At 33.1% G+C, this 26,802-nt stretch overlaps 1 protein-coding gene across 1 annotated transcript in view; it reads left to right on the top strand.

Annotated features, from left to right (window-relative positions):
* Positions 1–2,425: 2,425 nt before the first annotated feature.
* LOC101897700 (arginine kinase 1) overlaps positions 2,426–26,802 on the top strand; it is a 50,711-nt gene continuing 26,334 nt past the window's right edge. Inside the window, exon 1 of the mRNA XM_011296089.3 lies at positions 2,426–2,728. Coding sequence (XP_011294391.3) covers positions 2,511–2,728 — 218 coding nt within the window. The 5' untranslated portion in view covers positions 2,426–2,510. The remainder of the gene's footprint in view (positions 2,729–26,802) is intronic.

The raw sequence follows: 26,802 nt of genomic DNA, 5'->3' as shown, positions 1-26,802 counted from the left end.
TTAAAACACACATTCCCAAAACCACCTGCATATATTAACCACAGATACCAACAGTGATATCTATATCAAATTTGAGGATTCCGTCCACCTGATATCAAACTTAGTACTTTTCGTACAAATATAGATCGCATATCCAAACCAAGGGCAAATCTGAAATACAGATAACATAAGTAATCTAAATATAAAATTTCTGAATTTATCTGAAGATAACTTCATCCAAATAAAGTACGTTCCTACAAGTAGTATAGTTCCTACAATTATAGTACAATTTCCAAGACCACCTCCATATGCCCAGGTGCATGCACAGCAACCGTAATGGCAAATATCAGATTTCAAGCACTATCTATTTACCCAATACCATATTGTACCAGGATGTACTGCTATTCTGTACTTTTTCGTGCACTTGTATTACATATTTCCAAAACCACTTCTTTATCCTATCACCTATCACCAACAGGGACCGCAATACAAAATTCCAGCTTTTTACTTTTTCTCTAAACCAAGCTGTTCCAAACTTAGTACCATTTAGTACAGTTCGCACACTTAGTACACATTGGCAAAGCCACCACCTTCATATATCAAACTGTCTTTCCAATCTGGATTGTTATACCAAGGTTTCATTGTTTTAGCTCTATTCGTTCACATTCAAATGGTGCCATTTTAGAATTTTAGTACGAGTATAGAGTTTATCCTAACCTTAAACTTTGAATTTCCAAAAACCCTTTGATACATCCATCCTGCATCCATTATTGAATCTCATTCCAAATTTCACAATTCTAATTCATTCCGTTTGTCCAATACAAACTATTAAATTTTACATTTTAGTACTTTTCGTACCTTTTTAGTACGAATATCCAAAAACCCATCCTTATCATGCGCCTACGCATCAAGACACCCTTCGTGCAATATTTCAAGATTCTTTCCTCTGGGCGTTGATTCTCGATCAGTCAACTAGTCAGTTATTACACAACAACAATAATAATAACAATAAAATATAAAAAATGTATATATTATTTATTTAATATTATTATTGTATATATATTATTAAAAAACTGTTATTATTATTGTTATTATTATTATTATTATTATTATTATTATTATTATTATTATTATTATTATTATTATTATTATTATTATTATTATTATTATTATTATTATTATTATTATTATTATTATTATTATTATTATTATTATTATTATTATTATTATTATTATTATTATTATTATTATTATTATTATTATTATTTATCTGAATGTTTAACTATTTCCAGTAACTCAGTAATTTTTCTCAATAACAATTTAAAAACTCTCAGTAAGTGCTTGTTTACATGTGGGGATTTCTTGTCTCATTTCTGTGTAGGAGAGACTTAAAGAAAAATTTATAGAAAAAAGGGGTTTCACACTTAAAATGACTCCGGGAGTACTAATCTCGGATTTTTTAGTTTACATAGACTCAGAGAAAAAATATGGGGTTATAAACAGACATTTCCGCAATTGGAGTGTTTCACACCAAAGTCATTATTTAAGCTTTGAACTGTTTTAGATTTTAAAGTTACGATCATGGATTTTTAGGTGTATTTTTAAAGGACTTTTAGAGCAATAATCAAGTGCAGTTTTTGAGGACTCCCAGAACAATAATCGTGGAATTCTTAAATTTATTTTTTTTTTTTAATTTCCAAGGGAGCAAAGGATTCTGATAGTGATTTTAACCTATATTTTTCAAATAATTCTTTGAGGAAAAATTAAGAACTCTAAGGAAAGCAAAAATAGAGACTTTTAAGTAAATTTTTAAAAGGACTCTTAGAACTATAATCGTCGATTTTTAAGTATATTTTTGTAGATAACTCTCGGGAAAATAATGGTTGATTTAATTTTGTTGATTTTTAAAATGAAAATACAAAGTTTTTATAACCCAAGTATTGTTTTATTAAATTTTAAGTTTTTCTTTCCAATATTATTTTTTTATTACTTATTTATTATTTTTCAATTTTCTCTTTATGATTTCATTTTTATTTATTTATTTTTTCGTTTTCAATTTTAGCAAACGTTTTGGTTGGACATTTTTTGATATTTTTTATACCAGTAATAAGACTGTTAACGTACCAAACAAGGCCTTAGATAACAAACCTGCCAGTAGTTCCTCGTCGACTAATAAACCAAGTGAGGCTAGCAGTTCGAAGGCGCCTGAACCAGCGAAACCAGCAGCACCTAAACCAGCTGAAGTTAAACCTGCACCAGCTCCAGCACCTCCAAAACCAACGGAAGTTAAGCCCGTAGCTCCTGCACCAGCTCCAGCACCACCAAAGCCAGCGGAAGTTAAGCCTGCTGCTCCTGCACCAGCTCCAGCTCCACCAAAGCCAGCGGAAGTTAAACCTGCTGCTCCGGCACCAGTCCCTGCTCCTGCACCACCAAAACCAGCTGAGGTTAAACCCACACCACCTTCAGTTTCTCCCCCAAAAACACCAGCTTTCGATACCCCTCTTGTCCCTCTCAAACCAACAGAAGACAAAATGCCTGTCCCCATCGCCGTACCAAATCCTCCAGCTAATGCTGATTTGAAAAAGTCCGAAAATGGCACCATGCAAGATGCATTGGACAAAAAGCTGCAAGAGACCTCCGCCCTCAAGGAGAACGGTGAGAACATCAAGAATAACTTGAAAAATGCCACCGCTGACTTTTTAAGTGGGGAATCAAAAGTACCCACGAAAATGATGAAAATGTCCGATGGGTAAGTTTGACAGAATATTTTTCTTTATCTTCTATTCAGTTGCTGGACCAATTAATTTAATTTGTGGTAAAATTTTATGTTTTGTTTTTAAATTTAATATTTTTATTTTTATTGGATTGAGGATAGATTTTATTATTTTGAAATCAAATATTAACTTGCCGCCTTTTTTGAGAATATAATATTACATTAACTTATACTATGGAGGACAATAATTCTGCACTAAATCACAAAAAGTAATAGCCCCAAAATCAGTGTGTTTTTGAATATTGCAAATATTTGAGTTGCTTGTTGGATTTGTAATATTTGACATATTGTGGGACCTCAAATAATGTTCCCTGGTGACTATTTTTGTAGAGTATTCTAACCACGCACTGACAATTTTTATTTCTTCATTTAATCACCTCTTTTCTATTTCCCCCCGGTTTCAAAGAATTTGAAATTCCAGTCGTGAAATTCCGAAGTGAATTATCGAAATCTTAAGCATGTTGTTTTTAGCAGTAATTTCTTTAACATAAATCCTTGATAATTTTTTTAATGGATAATCACGGATTTGAGTTGGGTTGATGTGCTATTACAACTGAAAGAATTCAAAACTGTAATCCGTATTAAAAAAAAAAAAAAAAAAAAAAAAAACTTTAACAAACGAAAAAGCAGTAAGTTCTACCGCGCCGAACTTTGAACCATTTGGAAAAAATTTTCAAAAAAAAAACTCCTATGAAGATATATTTGGGAGTTATACCCAAATCTGAAACTATTTTGACAAAATTTTAAATTCTTATTTCTGAGCTGTATCTGACATCTGGCAACAACGATTATCGTTGTGGAGTGCATATTACGCATGTGAGGGACTTTAACACTAAAATACGGATAAAACATATGTATGGGAGATATAGCTTTATCTGAACCGATTTTCACCAAATTTGAAATAATTGTTTCTACGATGAATTTAGTCGGAATTGCCAAAATTCTGTTCATTTGGGCTGATATTAACCATTTGGTGCACAATATACCTATATCCTAATCTGATCCGATCTCGATAAAATTTGACAGATGCATTTTTAAGCTCCATAAGTTATCTGGTACCAAATATCATTTTTGTGGAGTGAATATTACGCATGTGAGGGACTTAAAACCTCAAATCGAATGAAACATATATATGGGAGCTATAGCTATATCTGAACCGATTTTCTTCAAATTTGATGTACTTGCTTCTAGACTGAATTCGGTAGGATGTGCCAAAATTCATGTTATTTGGTCTGATATTGGCCATTTGGTGCACAATTGAACCGGAATCGGTTGAAGATATATATGGGAGCTAAATCTAAATTTGAACCGATTCTCACCAATTTCAATAGGGTTCGATCATGGGTCAAAAAAATATTGTTTGGAAAATTTCATCTCAATCGGATAAAAAACGCGACCTGCATTTTTTTCACAAAAATATATGGACCGACGGGCGGATGGACGAACTGACTTGCATAAATCAGCTCAGAAAGTGATTCTATGAAGATCCTCAAAAGTAACTATGGGTCTATCTCGCTTCCTTCTTCGTGTTACAAACAAGTGCACAAAGACACAATTCCCTTACCACTATATGGCGTAGGATAGAAAAATACCGAATATGAGGAGTTAACGTTGTTTTGAGGTCTATACGAATATGTGGACCTTTATATGCAGATTTTGTCATAGGCCATTACGATATTCAAATACGAAACGAAAACAATTCCGGTAAATAATGTTGTTAAAATCGTCAAAATACTGAATATAGGGAAGTACCGATATATGGGGGCTATACGAAGACCTGCACCTGCATAGAAAATTTTCTGTCATAAGCTGTAGTACCTATTAGGAACTTAAAATACGACATTTGATACATTTCCGGTGGGTATTGGGGCTAAAATCATCAAAACACCGAATACAGGGAGGTACCGATATATGGGGGCTATACGAAGACTTGGGCCAGCATAGGACATTTTCTGGTACAGGTTGTAGAACCCATTACGAACTTCAAATACGAAATTTGAAGCAATTCGGGTAAATAATGTCACTAAAATCATCAGAATACCGAATATAGGGAGTTACAGTTATATAGGGCCTATACGAAGACTTGGGCCAGCATATCCATTAGGAACTTCAAATACGAAATTTGAAACAATTCGGGTAAATAATGTCACTAAAATCATCAGAATATCGAATATAGGGGGGTGCCGTTATATGGGGGCTATACGAAGACCTGAACCTGCATAGGAAACTTTCTGTCATTGGATGTAGTACCCATTAGAATTCCCTTCAAATTCCAAATGTAAAACATTTCCGGGGAAAAGTGTAACACAAATCATCAAAATAGCGAATATCAGGAGGTACAGTTATATGGAATCTATATCACAGACCACACTAGACCTATATTGAAAGTTCTATGCAAGGATGTTTCTTGCGTAATTGGAACACATTCTGCCAATCTGCATCATATTCGGATTAAAATTGTGACTAAAACATCAAAAAAAAAACCTTAAATCCATCGGTATAGATATAAAGAGCCTATATCAAAACGTGGACCTATATAGCCCATTTTCAATACCAAAAATCCTGCAGACCAAGCACACCTCTGAGTAATATTTTTATCAACCTACTTCATTTAATCAAGCTAGAGTGATTTTCACAGACGGACAGACATCGATAAAATGACACGGAATTTTGTGCTTATCTTTGTGGGGTCTAAAATTTATATTTCGAGGTGCTGCAGACAGAATGTCAAACCGAATGTACCAATATCTATGCTATGGAGGAGGGTATAAAAATGAAAACCTAATTTTCCCAATAACTCCTTTAAAAAAATACATTTTCTTAAAAATTTAAAAAAATCTCTAAGGTGAGACGCTTTTTGGACTGGCTTAAGTCATCTGCTGGCTTCTTCGTAGAGGAACAAAGGAGTTTAAGGTTGAATCAGTTCCACTTTGTTCCTACGCTCCTTTGTTCTTTTCCGAAGAAGCCAGCGATGACTTAAGCCCATCAAAAAAGGCGTTTTCTGTATTCTCACTTTTAAAAGTAACCTAGACTTTTTTTCTGAAGCCCCATCTCAACTGTTATATTTTATCTAAATTATGGCAGTGCTTACCTAAATTTTTCTAATATTTTAATGTAAAAATAATTTTTTTTATTGCCATTCTAAATATTGTGCAGTTTTCTTCGGTCTATGTGTTTATTTTCAATTTTCTCACATCAAACCTCATCTGAAGTGAACTGGTCAATTAACGTTGCTGTAGCGTTGGTTGATGATATCGTTTGCAATTCTATTTCAATTGCAACACATGCCTGGCATTTCCTTTTTATTTTCTCTTTCTTTAATTTCTTTTTTCTTTTTAGTTGCTACACTGAAATTTTCATTTCGGACCTCGTGCCAAGATAATTTCAGCAAAGAAAAACTACAAAGAAGGTGTTTTATTTTTAAAATGTAATGTCCCAAAGCGATTCAATTCGAGTTGACAGCGTGGATGCTGTTGCAACCCCCTCCCACCACATCCACCGCAATCAACTCCTTACCTCCCACGGTTGCACACATTTTTGGTTACGCATTTCGTTGGGGATGCCACTTTTGCTCGACATCATGCGTGGCCGCCTAGCCGGCCGCCAGGCAGTCAAGCATTTTCTTTTCTGGGTTCAACAAACTCTACGCGTCGAAATGTGCAACTGAAAAATAAGTTTTGGGGGATTTGAATTTTATTTTTTTTATAAATTGTTTTAAGTATTTGCCGGTAGGCGACATACCACTACCACAGGCCGGAATGTGCATCATACTCACACATCCATGACAGCATCTAAATTTATAAATTTCAATCTTCTGGTTCTTGTTGGCTGGCTGTCTGTCCACTCCGGCAGGAGATTGTTGGATGCATGCAACTCATTTCCTGGTTATGAAAAGAAATATCTTTTTCTAAAATTAAGATTTATTCGCTTTTAGGCTGACAATGCATGGACGAGACAGATATTCTTGGCTGTCTACATGTCAGACGCGATTAGAATAATTTCAGAACATTAAAAATGAAAATAATGTTTTGGTGGAAAATTTTTTGCTTCAAATTTAGTATGCAATAAATAAGTAATAAAAACATGACGAGGAAAGCATTTTCAGCAAAAACAAGTAAAAAAGAAGCTAATTTTGGGAGGCCGAACTTTTAATACCCTCCACCATTTGAAAGGAACTTGAAATTTTTCCGAAAATCCGCAAAATACCGTTTAAATAATTACCTTATACGGGTGCTATACGAAGACGTGGACCTGCATAAGTAATTTTTTGTCATTACAAACTTTAAATACGAAATTCGAAACAATTCCGGCGAATGATGTCGCTAAAATCATCAAAATACCGAATAAAGAGAGGTACCATTATATGGGGGCTATAAGAAGACCTGCACTTGCATAGACAATTTTCTGTCATAGGCTGTTGTAGTACCCATTAGAAACTTCAAATTCGAAAATTAAAACAAATCCGGAATAAAATCCAAATCCAAATAAAAATACCTAATACCAGGAGGTACCGTTATACCGGGGCTTTACGAAGACGTGGACCTGTATAGACAATTTTCTGTCGTTGTACACATTAGGAACTTCAAATATATAAAATTTGAAACAATTCGGTGAATAATGTCGATGAAATCAGGAAAATACCGAATATAAGGAGGTTCAGTTATACCAAAAGTCCTGCGTACCAAACACACATTTGAGTAAAGTTTTATCAACCTACTTAAATTCGTTCCGAAGCTAGAGTGATTTCCACAGACAAACGGTGGTGGAGGGTATAAAAAAGCCAATGACTACTAAATTGTTAACAAATTAATATCAGATTTTTTAAACAAAGCACATGTCGCATTTATTGTTTGATTTAAATGAAATTTTCCATAAATCATTTGTTTGGCCCAATGACTAACCCTATCGAAATTGTGGGTGATAATCGGATCAGATTTTATAAGCATTGTGCACTAAATGCATAATATCAGTCTGAATCAAATGAATTTTAGCACACACGGCACGGTTCAATTCAGAAGTATGTTTGGTGTACATCGGTTCACATTTAGATATAGCTCGCATATATATGTTTCATCCGATTTGGGGTTTAAGCCCCTCACATGCGTAATATGCACTCCACAACAATGATATTTGAAACCAGATATCAGATACAGCTCGAAAATATCTTTGCCAATTTTATCGAAATCGGTTCGGATTTTTATGCACCTTCGATATACATTTTCATCCAATTTTACGGTTACGGTTATCCACCATATATGTAATATTCAGATTGGATAGATTTTTTCATATTCAAGCGAATTTTTCCATTTGGTGAAACTAGGTCCGGAGCTATAGATAACTCCAGAAATATCCTCTGTCAACTTTGTTGAAAATCGATTCCGAGTTGGATATAGTTTCCAAATTATGACCACTCTAAAGCCATGATACTATATATGTTTGTGTGTAGGATATCATACTACTACTTTTGATCTTTCATTACTGGTTTGTGATATATATCAAGTTTATACCCTACAAAGTATATATTTTTGATCAGCGTAAAATTCTAAGACGATTTAACTCTGTCCGTCGGTTAGTCTGTTGTAATCCCGCTAGAGTCAAAACAAATTAACAAAGGAAGCTAAACTTTTGCACAGGTCAGACTTTTGTCTGATGGCAGTACAAGTTCGAAGATAGCCTATATCGGTCCACGATATCATATAGCCCCCAAATAACGTTACCCCCGCTATTCGATATTTTTATGATTTTAGCGACATTATTCACCGGAATTGTTTCTAATTTCATATTTGAAGTTCCTAATGGGTACTACAGCCTGTGACAGAAAATTTGTCTATGCAGGTCGAGGTCTTCGTATAACCCCCATATAAGGGTAACTCCCGATATTCGGTATTTTAATGATTGTAGCCAAATTTTTCAATGGAATTGTCCGAAAATCCACAAAGGGAGTTCCTTCTGAGTACTTTACCCCCTGAAGAGTATCGTATATATAGGTCCACGATATCGTATAGCCCTAATATAACGGTACCTCACTATATATCGTATTTTGATTATTTTAGCGACGTTATTCGCCGGAATTGTGACAGAAAATTGTCTATGCAGGTCCTGGTCTTCATATAGCCCCCATATAGTACCTCCCTATATTCCGTATTTTGATTATTTTTCGTGTTTGAATATTGTACTGGCCTATGACAAAAGTTGCCTATGCTGGCCCACGGGAATATAACGGCGACTTTCTATATTCGGCATTTTTAAGGTTTTAATAGAATTTTTAACGAAATTTTTTCTTTTTTTTTTTGAAAATTTCCAAATGCGTTCCAAATGTTGGAGGGTATTCAAAGTTCGGCCCGGCTTTTTTACTTGTTATAGTCGTATTTTTCATGTTTTCAAAATGTTCACAAGGTAGTACACCTTATGAAAAAATATATTTTGATTTCAATTTTATAGTCATGCTGCCTTTTCCTAGCGATTCCTTGAAGTGGTGCATGATTTGTATCCTTTGAGAGGAAGGATATGAAAGCATTTAAATGAAATATTTTAGGAATATTTGTCCTGTATTTTTAGTTAAATATTACAAATTCCAAAAATTCACATTTTTGAAATTTAATGATTATTTATTTATTTATTTATTTTTTTTTTTTTTTTGAAAATTTATTGTTTTGTTAACATTTTAGATATATTAGTGTGACACTAAGCCAAGCCTATGTGGTTGTTCTTGAATTGTTTTTGTTTTGCTTCTAACTTGTAAAAATTCGGAAAAAATGGATTTCTTAAACAAAGAAAATTCTGAAATTTCAATTTAATTTTAAAATTTCTTAATCAATTTGCAAATTTTTAAAATTTATGTATAAATTCTTTTGAATTAAAAAAGTAAAAACGGGGTTCCTGGGTTTACTTTTTTTCTTCTTGTTTCCTCTGCATAGTTGGTGTAATTTTTCGGGCTATTGGCAACAGCAGAATATATAGAATACTTTCATTTGTTTATTATTGAAACAGTTGTTGGACTGTTTTTTTTTTTTTTTTTTTTTTTTTTCAAAATAAAATATTTAAAATGCGGTTGAATGTGTGCCAAAAAAGTGAAAGAATGGTCTTGTTTTCGTTGGTCCCGGTGGTTCGTTTCAGTTTTCTTGTTCTTTTCGACTAACAAGTGGCAAAACGTTGGCTACATTTCAAAATTTATGCAATTATATAGTCCGGCATCAAATTATACATCATATTAGATACACACTTACTATATATGTATGTATGTACGATTATATATTTTTATGTGAAATAATTCACTCAAAACATCTAAACATATACATTAGTATATGTTTGTAGTAGGTTATAAACTAAATGAAACATTTTCAATTTTGTTGTTGTTGTTCTAGTTGTTTTTTTTAACAAAGAAAAATATATTTTTCTTTGTTCCGAATATATATATTTGTCTATCTAGTTCGGAGATGGGCAACATCGGTCCAGTCCTCCCGGTAAAAAATAGGTAGAAATTAACAAGTAAATAAGAAGATAAGTTCGGCCAGCCCGAACTTTTAATATCTTCCACCATTTCGAAGGAAATTGAAAAATTTAAAAAAAAAACCGAAAACTACCACTTAAATGAAAACCGTTATATGGGGACTATACGAAGACGTGGACCTGTATACGATTTTTTTTGTCATAGGCTGTAGTGCCCATTACGAACTTCCAGTACGAAATTTGAAATGATTCCGCAAGTAATGTTACTGAAATCGTCAAAATACCGCCTTTATATAACGGTACCTCCCATATAAAGGCTATGCGAAGACCTGCATATAAAGTTTTTGTCATAGTCTGTAGTACCCATAACTTCAAATACTTCATAACTTCAAATACCAACTTTGAAACTATTCCGGTGAATAATGTCGCTAAAAAAATACCGAATATCGTGAATTACCGTTATATGGAGGCTATACGAGGACGTGGACCTGCACAGACAATTTTCTGTCTTAGGATGTAGTACCCATTAGGATCTTCCAGTACGAAATTTGAAACGATTCCGGTGAATAATATTGCTTAAATCATCACAATACCGAATATCGGGGGGTACCGTTATATGGGGGCTATACGAGGACTTGGACCTGCATACAAAAATTTTCTGTCTTAGGCTGTAGTACTCATTACGAACTTCAAATACGAAATTTGAAACGATTCCGGTGAATAATGTTGGTGAAATCAACAAAATACTGAATATTGGGAGGTACGGTTATGTGGCCCAATTACGAACTTAACCTGCCTACTGGTAAACTATGCATGTATGCAAAATTTTAGCCTTCTATCTCAATTGTGATGTAAAATTCCGATTGTCTTCAAATGACAAATACTTTTATTAACCCAAGGCCTGGTGTGAATGTGGAATATATCGATACACTCCTTCTGGTACCTCACCCACAAAGGGTCAAATTTTTGAATATCCATAAAGCTCAGAAAACGCGAAGTTAACATCCGATTCCATTCAGACTTGGCACATCTCAATATTTCTATCAACACTAGATCTGTTATAAAGAAGGTAGAGACGGAAACACGATCTGTTATAAAGATGGTAGAAATCGGACCATTCATTTGGTACCTCCCCCATATTGGGTTTAAGGTTCAAATTTCACACAGACAAATATTTTTGCTAACACAAGATCTGTTGTGAAGATGATATATATCAGCGAATCCCTTCTCTCAACCCTCACCTCCAAAGGGTCAACATTTTCAATTATTTTATTTGTCATGTGTATCATGGCTTTCACAATTTGAAAACTATATCCAACTCTGTATCGATTTTGAACAAATTTTTTCTGAGTCTATTTTTTGAAGCAATAGATATACCAGACCAAGTTTCAACAAATGGAAAAAATTCGGTTGAATATGAAAAAATCTATCCAATTTGGGCTGATATTATGTATATGGTGGGCAATAAACGTAAAATCGGATAAAGATGTATATCGAAGGTATATAAGAATCTGAACCGATCTCGATAAAATTTGGCAGAGATATTTTCGAGCTGTATCTGATGTCCGGTATAAAATATCATTGTTGAATTTGATATACTTATTTCTAGGATGAATTCAGTTGGATAAATTCAGTTGGAATGATTCAGATCATTTGGACTGATATTTGCCATTTGGTGCACGAAATCGGTTGAAGATATATACGGTAGCTATATCTAAATTTGAACTGATTCTCACCAATTTCAATAGGATTCGTCCGTGGGCCAAACAAACATTGTTTGGAAAATTTCATCTCAATCGGATAATAAATGTTTGCATTTTTGTTCACAGAAATCAAGGACAGACGTACTGACATGACACGCCGACTCAGAAAGTGATTTTAAGAAGATACTCAAAAATAACTATGGGTCCATCGCGCTTCCTTCTCCATGTCACAAACAAATTCACAAAGACATAATACCCTTACCACTATGTGCTGTGGGGTATAAATATATGTATGTCGGTACATTCATATTATCTATTATGATTTTATTTTATTTTTTCTTTTTATTTTGCATTCGAAAAACAAACAATTAAATGAAAATAATTTTGGCAACCATTCAAATACTCTATGGAGGAATAGAATTGGCTCAAATTTAAAAGCGCCTAGATAATCGGCTAATCTTAGCGTCTAGGCGTCCATTAGGACAACAACTAAATAAATCAATGCAATTTAAGTTGAATAACATTTGTTTGGTCAGAATATTATGAAATGGTATGAGATGACGTCATTGTCCTTTATTCAATTAAATTTGGTTTATTTTCGTCGGCACTGCATTTGTGAAGTAACAGCTGTGTTGAAAATACATATATACATAATTCTATTAGCTGGCCTTCGTTTTATGACTATTTTATTTGAAATTGAATTTCATTCCTTTAATGGTCATTGCCTTGAACGTCTTAGCCATTGTTGGTTTCATGTGTTTTTATGATTGACGGCTGTAATTAAAAGCAAAACTTCCTTTTTTCAGGTGTTTCGAATGTCCTTGTAGTGACATTTGGGTTAGCATTTATTTCTGTACTATATTCATAAAAGCTGGACATGCAATCGATCAATCAAAAATGTTGGATAATTATGTGAAATGATTAACTAAAATAGCTGAACTTGAAAATCAATTTCCTTGCTTTCGTTTCTTGCCCGCTAATGACTAGTTTTGTATGAAATGTTAATAACTATTCAAATAATATCAAAAAAATGTGGTCATTTAGATTAGATGGTTTAATGTAAGTCTTTAGTGATATACAAATTTCCGAAAATTATGATTGAAAAAACACTCCTTTAATATGGGATATAAATATGTGGTCTTAAAGAAATCCAGCAGATTATGAAAGAAGAGCTTAAAAAGAAGACACGTGTATCGGCGCTTTGAAAGTTTACATCGAAAAGTAACCAAAATAGAGGGGGCCTGTTTCAGCCCCACCCCAACACCAAATTGCACAATTTTGGCTATTTTCAACTTAAGATTCCTCGGAATACGTGAATTTTAAGTACTTAGTGTCTTTGGCAGTATTGCAGATAAAAATAAGGGGAATATTTAAATTTTAAATTTTGGTCCTTTTTAAAATAGGTCAAAAACGGGATCGTAACAAATCAAAGTATATAATACAAAATTATTTGTCATAAAATTCTACTATGGGTCTTGGAAGACGTCAAGAGTCTAAATCTTACCTAAATGCCAGAAATTTATTTTAAATATATTTTAAAAACACATTTTAAAATTCGTTAAATTCGTACTTCGGGTTAAATTCGTACTTTTTGTGAATTTGTGCAAACATCTCCAACAAAGCGCCGTTTTAGAAGGATGACTTCAAAGACGAAAATATTTATCATCAAATTTTCCTATATGTCACAAAAGAAAAGGAATTCCTATTTCCACTTTATATAAAAAATATAAATATTTTCAAAAAAAAAAAATAAATAAGCAAAAAATATTCCCAAATTTGATTGCTTAACTTTTAATTAATTTTTCCTCGGACCTTTTTCGAATTGAAGCCCGAAAGTAATATAAAATTTCGTTTTAGGTGGCAGAGGCCAAAAGAAGTAATATTCTACACAAAATTTTACTATAAATCTCAGAATAAACAATAGATCTAGGAACAATAGTTTTTAGGAAAATTACATTCGACATTTTTGTACTAAACGTGTAAAATATGTGTTTGCTTTTTCTACTCTCAATTTAACACGTTTCCAATCCAAGTCAAAATCTAAATCTATACTTCATTTTTTAGGGAAAGTGTCAATACTGGAAATTTGGGGTTTTTAATCTAAAAAAGTGTGCTATCAAGTAAAATTGTAATTTTATACAAACCAGACATTTTATACGGTGAAATTATAAGAGAACTACCGAGAAAGTTCTACATTTTTCAGAAATATCCAAAATTGTTAATGAACAAAAATTATGGCTCATATTGAATATACAAATTTCTTTTGTTCAGAGACTCACAATGAAATTTGATCTAGAATAATTCGTCCTTTGACACTATCCCCAAAAAATTAAGTATAAGGGGAGATTTTAGCTTGGGGTGGAAACATGTTAAATTGACAATAGAAAACGCAAACACATAATTTTCACTTGTTGTACAGAAATTTCGAAAGTACTTTTCTTAAAAAACTATTGTACCTAGATATAGGATTTATTCTGAGATTTATAGTGAAATTTTGTGTAGAAAATTTTCTCTTTTGACACCTTCCACCAAAAACGAAATTTTATATTACTTTCAGGCATCAATTCGAAAAAAGTCGGAGGAAAAATTTATAAAAAAATTAAAAACTATTTTCGGTTTTTTTTTATGGAACATTGATGTAAATATTTTTTTGATATACAGTGGAAATAGAGATTTCTTTTCTTTGGTAACTCATAGTAACATATGATAATGAATATTTTTGTCTTTGACGTCATCCTTCTAAAATAATGCTTTGTTGGAGATTTTTACACAAACTGACACAAAGTACGGCTATAACCCTAAAATGTGTTTATGATATATACAAATTCCAGGCGTTTAGGTAAGATTTAGAATCTTAACGTCTTCTAGGACTCATAGTAGAACTTTATGACAAATAATTTGGTGGAATATTTTGTCTTGCTACGATCCCGCTTAAAGGGAGTTTTTAGTCATTGCTTAAAAAAGGACCAAAAAGACTTTTTGTTTACTCGTTTTAGGGTTACATTATATACCTAAAATGTACGGTTCCGAGGAATTTTAATACGAATATTTCCAAACATGTGGAAGAGGGGAGCACTAGCCTCCTCTAATTTGATTACTTTCGGACGTAAACATTTAAAACGCCGGTAAATGTGTCTTCTTTATACCCTACACCACAAGGTGGTCAGGGTATTATGTCTTTGTGCATTTGTTTGTAACATGGAGAAGGAAGCGAGATAGACCCATAGTTACTTTTGAGGATCTCCATAGAATCACTTTCTGAGTTGATTTATGCATGTCAGTCCGTCTGTCCATGTATTCTTGTGAACAAAATGTAGGTCGCATTTATTGCCCGATCCAGATGATATTTGGACAAATCATTTGTTTGGCCCAAGGACGAACTCTATTGAAATTGGAGATAATCGGTCAAAATTTAGATGTAGCACCCATATATATCTTCATCCGATTTGCCTTTTATTGTGCACCGAAGGTGTAATATGAGGCCGAAAAGTATGGAATTTTGCATATACAACCAAATTAAAACCAAATGAAAATACGTATGCCAAATTTGATCGAAATAGGCTCAAATATAGCAATAGCTCCCATGTATATTGTTCATCCGATTTGTTATTTTTGTCCTCCGCAGCAGTAATATGCACTATGTGACAACAACATTTGGGAAATATATCAAATACAGCTCAGAAATACCTTTGCGAAATTTTATCGAGATCGGTTCAGATTTGGATACAGCTCCCATATATAACTTAGTCCGATTTTCTTTTTATTGTGCACCAACGTCTAATATTTTCCCAAATGGGATGGAAATTGGCACATACGACTGAATTATGTCTAGAAGCTAGTATGTCAAATATGGTGAAGATCGGTTCAGATATAGCTATAGCTACCATATATATTGTTTATCCGATTTGTTATATATGTTACCCACAGCTGTAATATGCACTCCGTAACAACGATATTCAGGGAAATATATCAAATACACCTCAGAAATATCTTTGCCAAATTTTATCGAGATCGGTTCAGATTTGTCGATGTCAAATTAATTGTGCACCAAATGGGCAATACAAGTCCGAATTTAAAAGATACAAATGCTTCGGCGTATTTAGTCCTTTGAACTTTAAATTATAATTATAATCATAGCGTGTATGATTGAATTCTCCTATAAAAACTTTAAATTGTTATGCGGAGCTCTACTAAATTAGCAAAGTGGTGTATGGAGGGTGTACTAAGTTTGTCATTTCGTTTGTAACTCCTCGAAATACATTCACGATCCCACAAAGTATTTATATTCTTGATCAACATAAACTTCTACGTCGAATTAGCGATGTCCGTCCGTCTGTCCTGTCTGTGGAAATCACTCTAGCTTCCGAAGGAAATGAAGTACGTTGATAAAATTTAACTCAAATGTATATTATGTCTGCAAGACGTTTGGTATTGAAAATGGGCCATGTAGGTCCACGTATAGCCCCCATATAATGGTACCTCCCTATTTCCGGCATTTTAGTGATTTTAGCGACATTATTCACCGGAATTGTTTCAAAATTGGTATATGAAGTTCGTAATGGATACTGCAGCCAAAGACAGAAAATTGTCTGTGCAGGTCCACGTTTTAGTGTAGCCCCCATATAATGGTACCTCCCTATATTCGGTATTTTAATGATTTTAGTTACATTATTCACCAATTTTTTTCAAGTTTCGTATTGGAATAATGTAATGGCTTGTGGGAAAAGTTGCCTATGCAGGTCCATGTCGTCGTATAGACCCCAATATAACATTTTCAACGGATTTTATTATTATTTTTTTTTTTTTTTTTTTTTTTTGAAAATTGCCAAATTCGTTTCAAATGGTGAAGGGTAAACTTACAGCTTTTGCACTTTTTTTCGTAATATGGGAAATTCTTTCCTTATGGTTCTTTCTTTTAATGAAAAAAGAGTAAAAAATGCGATCCATTGGTTTTAAGATCTGATGTATACGCAGTGTAAATGCTCTGGATTTATTATATGCAATCTACCCTTATGAAAAAAATAAGACGATCTTACTCTCGGAGAAAGAAGTAACTCCACAATTCTTGTAGGAAAAGTAACCAAACAGACCTATTGTTTGTGTCGTATTTTTAACTTCTACCAAACGAATATGCTGTCTAAACATACACATATCACTCTAGATCAAAAATTTATGCATTTAAACGAATCGATACGAAATATAAACAAACAAATAAAAAACAGAGGAAAAATCACCTGATATTCCGCAGTATTTGACGTGGTTTCTTTCCATTTAAAAGCAATGACGAAAATGAATTTTCTTCCCAAAATGACAGATGGCCATTACCAATAGAAAATAGATAAAAAATAAAATCTTACACACCACAAAGTGACGGTTAAGTTATTATATTTTGTGTGTATTTTTCAAATGTTAAAAACAAATAGAAGCAATTGAAAATTGACTATATGTACATAGTTCAATAGAGCTCAAACCTATGCTCTTTAAAGCGTAAACAAACATACATATATTTCTACGTAGACGTTAAACAAACAATAGCTCTTGCTTACAATTACCTCTTCATGGTAAGGGTAGGGTCATTCAACTTGAGAGTTCGAAAATGAAAACAAAACCGAATAACACTGCACAACACAAACAATAATTACATGGAAAATCCAGCAGATTATCAAAAGCGAAGACACGTGTATCGGTGTTTTGAAAGTTTACATCGAAATGTAACCAAAATAGAGGGGACAAGTTCCAGCCTCACCCCAACCCCAAATTCCACACTTTTAGACATTTTCGGATAAAGATTCCTCGGAATTCGTGCATTTTTGGTACATAGTGTCTTCGGCAATATTGCAGATAAAAATAAGGGGAATATTTTGGTGGGAAATTTCAACACCCAAGTGAGTCGACATAGGGGTCTTTTTGGTCATTTTTTAAAATATGGTCAAAAACTTTCTTGAAACGTGATTGTAGCAAGTCAAAATATTCTACAAAATTATTACTATAGGTCCTAGAAGACGTCAGGGGTCCAAATCTTACCTACACGCCAGGAATTCATTTATATTGAAAACGTCTTTTTAAGGTTAAATCAGTACTTTTTGTGAATATGTGCAAAAATCTCCACCAAACCATCATTTTAGAAGGATAACGTCAAAGACCAAAATAATCTTCATCAATTTTTACTATATGTCGCCAAAGAAAAGGAATTCCCATTTCCACTTTATATCCAAAAAATAGTCACTGTTCCCAAAAAAACCCTAAAATATTCCCTAATTTGTCTGATCAATTTTTCCACGGACTTTTTTCGAGTTGACGCCTGAAATCAATATAAAATTTCGTTTTAGATGAGAGATGTCAAAAGAAGAAATATTTTACACAAAATTTCATTATAAATCTCAGAATAAACCAAATATCTAGGAACAATAGTTTTTAAGAAAATTACATTCGAAATTTCTGTACTACAAGTGAAAATTATGTGTTTGCTTTAACATTTCCAACCCAAGTCAAAATCTTCCTTTATATTTCATTTTTGGAGACAGTATCAATACTGAAAATTCAGGTTTTGATCTAAAAATTAATAATATCAAGTCGACATGGAATTTTACACAACCCAGGCAGCTTATGGTACAGTGGAAGAAGAAAATTTGCGGCGAATTGGGAAAAAGTTATAAATTGTTCAGAAATAAACAAGGTTTTTTACTAACAAAAATTGATGCTTTTTTCTATGGTACATGTTGAATATACAAATTTCTTTTGTTCAGAATAAAATTTGATTTGGAATAATTCATTCTTTGAAACTGTCTCCAAAAAATGAAGTATAAAGGGAGATTTTGACTTGGATTGGAAATGTGTTAAATTGGCAATAGAAAAAGCCAACACATAATTTTCACTTGTAGTAGAGAAATTTCGAATGTAATTTTCTTAAAAACTATTGTACCTAGATATATGGTTTATTCTGAGATTTATGGTGAAATTTTGTGTAGAAAATTTTCTCTTTTGATACCTTCCACATACAACGAAATTTTATGTTACTTTCAGGCGTCAACCCGAAAAAAATCCGTGGAAAAATTTATCAAAAAATTGGGAAATATTTTCGGTTTTTTTTTAGAAACATTGATGCAAAAATATTTTGGTATACCGCGGAAATAGAGATTTCTTTTCTTCATTGACTTATAGTAAAATTTGATAAAGAATATTTTTGTCTTTGACGTCATCCTACTAAAATGATACTTTGTTGGAGATTTTTGCACAAACTCACGCAGAGTACGGCTTTAAACCTAAAATATGTGTTTTCATATATATGAATTCCTGGCGTTTGGACAAGATTTAGACTCTTGATGTCTTCTAGGACCTATAGTAGATTTTATGACAAATAACTCTGTGGAATATTTTGACTTGCTATGATTCCGTTTAAAAGGAGTTTCAACCATATTTTGAAAAAAAAACTCACCAAAAAGACCTCTTGTTGACTAATTTAATACCTAAAATCAACAGATTCCAAAAAATCCTTATCCGAAAATTTTAAAAAATGTGGAAGAGGGGTGGGGTAACTGCCCACTCTATTTAGATTACTTTGCAATGTAAACTTTCAACAGGCCGATATACGTTTCTATTGCTTTTTTAAACAATTGTTTGTGTTGCAATCATTTTTTGTGTTGCACAGTGTAATCTAGCTCTTAATTTTTATCCCTGGCATAATATTTGGCACTTTTATGTATCCTTTAGCACAAATTTCCACAGTGTTCTATATTTCAAGATTCAACATTTGCAACATTTCAAGATTCTGTTTTCACCCATAAAGCACCACTTTTATATGCACATACATATGTATGTATATACTGTAAACATGTCTATGATTCACACAATAAAATGTTATTATTCAATCCGTTCGGGGCAAATGTACGGAAGAAAATGTCATCGTTACGTAAGTCGCCGTTCAACGCTGGAAATGAAAGATTTATATTCTATATCAACAACAACAACACATACAGCGATGCTCAGCTCAGCTGGTGTCTCGCCTACAAAATTGTTATTGTTTTTCCAAAGTTGAATGAGACTGTTTATGATCTAAATAATGATTGGGGGCTTGGTGCCAATAAAAACTTTCAGTGTAGTTGTATTTGTAGCAATAATGGGTGGGAAAATTAAAAACAACAATTCTACATACATACATACATACATACACACACACATGTGATTAATATGATAGTTTTTTTACAGGCGTATCTATACATTTATTATTTCCATGAACGTCATAAATGTACATATGTATATAAGCATATACATATTGAAGTGAATTCATATGGCTTTATACAATTACAATCCTACAATGTAATTGGGTTATAAATTATAGTCTGTCTTTCGGAAATACATTGAAAACTCTAAATTAATGGGGGTCGTGAATCGATATTACATTTCAAATGTATTCAAACTTCAGGTATTGTAATAGTTTTAGAACATCTTCCCGATAAAAACTTAGAAAAAATTCCATATCTAAAAAAAATAAACTCTATCCTTCGACCTTTGGAGAAGTAGTTTCTTTGGCGAATTATTGACTATAAACGATAGTAGTTTATCATTAGCCTACGCCTTTGTGGCCAATGTGTGTTCTGCTATGATTTCTTCATTGGGGTTTTGAACAATGTTTTTATAATACCCTCAGCCATATGGCTAGGGGATTATAAAAACCCTCAGCCATATACCTAGAGAGGGTATATACCATTTGATACGGTCACAACGTGCCTCATCGAAATAACGGTTTTAGACCTTAGGTCTCTTTGCAGTAAATCCGTTTCAGGACATTTGTTGTCGATCTAGGGGTGTCCGTCCGTCCGTCCGCCCATCTGTCTGGCTGCTGCTCAAGATAACTCACGAAGGAAGTATCCGATTTGATCCAAACTTGGTACATCGTAATATTATTATCAAACTTAGATTGAGTTCGGAGGTGGACAATATCGATCCACTCCTTCCTGTACCTCACACACACCCTCCCAAAACAAAAAAGGTCGAAGTTTTCAAAAAATATATTTTTTGCACAAAAAGAGAAAGGATAAACCGTTTTTTCTTCAACTTTGCAAATCCTAATATTTGCATCAGTGCTAGGTCAGGAGAGAAAATGGATAATATCGGTCCACTCCATCAAAATCGGTCCACTCCCAAAATTTTGAAAAATTATAACTCTTATAAAATGTGATATAAGTGTCCGATTATCTTCAAATTACATAGATCAAAATATATTTTTTAACCCAAGGTCTGGTGTGAAGACGGAATATATCGGTCCACTCCTTCTGATACCTCCCCCACAAAGGGTCCAATTTTTGAATATTCATGAAGCTTATAAAACGGGAAATTTATATCCGATTCCATTCGGACTTGTTGTATCTTAATATTTTCCGTCAACACAAAACCTGTTATAATGATTGTAGAGATCGGACCACATCTTCTGGAACCTTTACCATATAGGGTTCCAGATTTTGAAAAACAAAACGCTCAACCCCTTCTTGTACCTCACCCACAAAGGGTCACAATTTCCAATGCTTATATCTGTCACAACTTGCGACACAAGTCAGCGATTCAACCAGAAACATGAGATGGATATGGAATTTATGACTTCGCATAAAATTGGATACACATTTTGGATTTTCTCGTAATTTTGCCCATACCAATATTTTTATCTGTATTTGATGAAGTATGAAAATGGAATACTTCCGTCGACTATATCTCGTGCCTCACGTACATTTTAAGATTTTCTACAAATTTTCATATATCTCATATAAAGTGATGAAAGTAGTCGATATAGTCCAAACTTGCCATGACGCAATATTTATATCATATTCATTTACGTCCGATACGAAATGACCATAGAGGGTCAACAATTTGAATTATCATAAGTCAAAATATACTTAAATCATCGAACATTGGCTGAGGGTATACATCTGTCGGCAAAACCGACTCATACTTTTTAACTTGCTATTTTCATATTATGATATTCTATTTCGAATTCGCATCCTTTCCCACATGATTTAAAAAAAAATAATATTTGAAAAATTATTTTTGATAATTTCATTATTTATTCCTCCGTCCATAGTAGTTGATTATACAATAGAAACAAGACAAATCTGGAACATCAACCTAATCCCCAACTATGTGGCACCCCCACCTAGATTATGCGACTAAGTATATCAAATGATCATATTTTTCATTTTTCAGCCCCTGCCGTTGATGTTTTCCATATGTGAGCGTGTGTGTATGGGGTAGGGATGTGAGCGCTTTTCAATATATCCCTATAACGTTTAGAAACAATTCATTTTTCTTTCAAAATAAACGCGACCAACCACACACAACATACGTACATATTTTGTTTTCTTCTTCTCCCTTCTTTTTGGCAAAATTTCAAAACTGTTGCTATTGCCAATAAACATTTAACATTATTTATTTTATGGCTGACGCTAACTTGGCATGTTGCTGGTGTTGTTCTACGTCTATATCTGACGTAAAGGTACTTGTATCGCAGCGACATCAAGTTCAAGTTCTTTGAAAAAATAAACCTCAAATCAATGGTCACGCAAAAGAAGAAGAAGAATAACAACAACAATAATAAAACAAAAAACAAAAAACAAGAAAACAATACATTTCTAACACATTTGACTACAGAAAACAAAAAACAAATAAATAAATTCTTTGACTTGGATTTTGATGTTATTATCGTTGTCGTTGTTGTTTTTTTTTTCTTCTATTATTATTGCTGTAACTTGTCTATTGAATGGTTCATTTATTCTGTTCACCCATTTGTTGGTCCTCATTTTTATACGCTTTGACCATTGTTTAATTGTTTTTGTTTGTTCGTTTGCATTCAGGCAATGATAATTGCATCTAATGAACAATTTTAGCAAAATAATTAAAATGCAGTTGCAATTGTGGTTGAACATCCGCCAGTCGAACATTTATTGCTGTAAAAGCATGTGTAACAAACAGCTGGTCCCTGCCAGACACAACCACCCAGCCAGCCGTTCAGTCGTCTATAAATTACCTAACTTTTCAAATATATCGAAATATATGCAAATGATGTGTATATTGTATCTTATTTTTTGGTAATAATTCTCAGATGTCTATAAATTGTTGTTCCGCATCATTTCTATTGGAAAATCCCTAAACAAAACAAGTCAGCCAATGTTCGATTATTTAAATTTATTTTGACTGGTGTTATGATTATTCAAATTGTTGATCCTCTATGGAGTAGGTTCCGAAGGAATGAACCAATATTTTCTACTTCGTATCAGACTTAAATAAATATGACATAAATATTGCGATGTGCCTGGTTTGGACACCTTGGTGACTTCCTTTACTTTATATGAGATATGCGATATTTTTTAGAAAATGTTGAAATGTGTGTGAGCTACCAGATATTGTCGACCGAAGAATTTCATTTTCATGTATCATCTAATACAGATAAACATATTGCTATGGGCAAAATTAAAAGAAAATCGAACATTTATATCCAATTTTATGCGAAATCATAAAATTCGATCGTATTCATCTCAGGTTTCTGGTTGAGAGAAATATTTAGATATAGCAAGTTGTAAAGAATCGCTGACTTGCTTCACAAGTTATGACAGATAAAAGTATTGAAAATTGTGGCTATTTGAGGGTGAGGCACCAGAAGTGGTTGGCAAGTACATATCATCTTCACAATAGATTTTGTGGTAGTAAAAATATATGGATATGTGGAATGTGAAGAGAGTTGGATGCTTTTTTCGCATTATTTGAGCGTTTTGTTTTTTCAAAATCTTGAACCCTATGTGGAAAAGGTACCAGAAGGAATGGGCCGATCTCTACCATCTTTATAACAGATCTTGTGTTGATAGAAATATTGAAATGTGCCAAGTCTGAATGAAATCGGATGTTAATTTTGCGTTTTATGAGCAAAATTTTTATGTGGAAAGGTAGAAAGAGAAGTGGACCGATACATTCTATCTTCACACCAGACCTTGGGTTAATAAAAATATTGTGATGTGTATAATTTGAAGACAATAATTATTCAAAATGTTGACCCTTTGTGTGGAAGGTACATGATAATATTGTCCATTTTCGCACCTGACCTAGCACTGATGCAAATATTAGGATTTGCAAAGTTGAAGCCAAATCGAATTATCCTTTCACTTTATGTGCAGTAAATTATTTTCTTCGAAAATATTGACATTTTATGAAGGAGGTACCAGAAGGAGTGGACCGATATTGCCCATTTCCAAACTCGATCTAAATTTGATAATAATATTACGATTTACTAAATCGAGACCAAATCGGATATTCCCTTCGAGAGTTATCGTGCGCAGCAGCCAGAGAGACGGACGGACGGACATCGCTAGATCGACTCCAAATGTCCTGAGACGAATTTGGTCCAAAGAGACCTAAGGTCTAAACCCGTTATTTCGACTAAGCTCGTTTTGGCCGTATCAGAAGATACATTCCCTCTGTAGGCATATGACTGAGGGTATAAAAACCAAATATTTTCAAAACAATGTTAGGAAGAAACGAAAAAAATTAATTGGAAAATTGAAAACTTTGCATCATATTTTTGAAGAAAGAAAAAAATCCAGGCATTTTACTTATCTTTTGCTCCTTTTAACTCACTTTAAAAAGAAAATAATGTTGAGAACTACTTGATGCATGTAATTTTGAAAAAAATCTGACAGAATTCGAGCTTTTCTACCTCCTATATTTAATTTGGAAACGAATACCATAGTTCTTTTTTTACTTAAAGCTAATATTGCACATTTAAACGATTTCGATAACGAAAATTCGATATTCGATGTTATTGGGCGCCATATTGTTATGATACCGCCTTTGTGTGGCACTTTGGTGAGGATCCATCGAACTTAGGGGTTCTGTTCCAACCCTGACACCATCTGTCCAGGGGAGTATCACAAGAATGTGTTCGTAAATTTACCTGATCTAAAATCTAAACTTTTCAGTACGATAGGTCCCCTCATGCACAGAGTAAGTGAAATAATTTTATTATTATGCTTTCGATTATCCAAAACTTAGATATTTTTGTAAAAATTAACTTGAGAAAAATTATAGTTTTTATCATTTGAAAAATTGTAAGGATTAGTGTTGTCTTTAGGGCCAAGTAACAATTTAGAATTTCCCGAAATCAGTTGCAAATAAAGGCCGCATTAAGTCTCAACGAATACAGAATTGAAAACAATTGACATTTATTGCACAATTCATACTTTCCTCCATGAATGATAGACGTGCACCTATCTATGGTGTTGCTGGGTCAAAATGTTTTATGCAAATAACAATATGTATACCTACCATGTACCTACCCATGTACCTATAAATGTCGTTTCATAATACTTATTTCTAGAATATGTTTTTCTTTTGTGATGTTCTTTTTTTTTCTTTTTGAGTAGCATCTATCTTCTTTGACAAATCTATTATTTGTGTTCATAAATCTTCATTAAGAATAGTTTATTTTTTATGTTTACGTCTTTAAAAAGAGAAAAAAAAACAAGGAAACATCAGCAACAACGATGAATACAATCGAAAGCAGTCAGACAGAATAGCGACAATGAATGCAAACAAACAATTCAACTAAAAAAAAAACAAAATGGGAAAATATCATAGGAAAACTTAAGGGAAAAACAAATACACTACTGGCTCTATTGTTCTTCAAGTATTAAAAACAGAATGAATGCAGCTAATGCCACAACATTACGATGATGATGATGAGATGGGGAGCGGGAGGTGGATTTCCATAGCCATTGGCAAGGCAGGATGACACCTACACTTTCACCCAAAAATGCCCTTGCGCACACCTCCAAAACCCCTATCATCAACACATCTACACTAAAAATATGAACTTTTCTATGGCCCAACAACCCACTAATACACCGACAAAGCACACATGCACACATCGTACAAAACAATTTGAAATAAAACTTCCGTTACATTTCTTCTTAATCTGTGTGCATGTAGTTGTAGTCACTTTCCGTTTCAACAACACAAAGGTCTTTTGTTTTCTCTCAGTGTGTGTGGCAGCGGTAAAGAGATCTTTTATAGCAAATAAAGAATCACAAAATTCAGAGAGGGAGAATTTGGCAAAATTCTCTATTTTTATAGGAAATAACAGCTTTTGAATGAACGCAGCCAAAGTTGGGTTACTGTGGTATAGTTGCCATGGCAAAGCAAATGCTTCAATGGGAAATATATTTATTTTGTTGTTAAAATTTCCCAATGCATGGGTTATAGATTTTCTGTTATATTCACATAGGAATACAAAATAGTCTTGACGGAATATACATTATTTGCACCATGTTGAAAATATATTTATGTGTAGGGACATACATATATTGTTGATTCACTTATTTTTATTATGCAAATATATATTGTACCTATATGAGCGATATGCCAGAACAGCATCCCATTTATTTAAAAAAATGTGGCTAGGACCTTTGAAATAGCATTCCTAGGCCGGTTATTACACATTTCCGATAGTTAAAAAATGACGTAATCGGACACATAAATCGTTTTTCGTTATTACAAGTTTCATTTAATTATGAACTATCCGATAACCAAAAGTTCAGACCATCTTCCTTTTTATATTTCCAAATAAAGTTTACTGAATTCATGTTGCCATATTTTATATTGATAATATGGCAATAACAGCAACAAATTGTACAAATATTTTATATTGAAGAACAGAATTGAAGACTTATTTCACTATATTAATTAAAAATTCGCTTATTTATAATTTTTAAACTATAATGAAGATGCCACTGCGAAAAATAATGCAGTGACGACCAGTTATATGAAATGTTTCATACGGCCGTATTACCTCTTTTCATACCCTCAGCCATATAGCTAGAGAGTGTATATATCATTTGATACGGCCAAAACGTGCCTGATAGA

The sequence above is a fragment of the Musca domestica genome, unplaced genomic scaffold, assembly GCF_030504385.1.
Source record: "Musca domestica strain aabys unplaced genomic scaffold, Musca_domestica.polishedcontigs.V.1.1 9, whole genome shotgun sequence".
NCBI lineage: Eukaryota > Metazoa > Arthropoda > Insecta > Diptera > Muscidae > Musca > Musca domestica.
The sequence above is the reverse complement of the archived record's forward strand: the minus strand, read 5'-3'. Positions and strand labels throughout refer to the sequence as shown.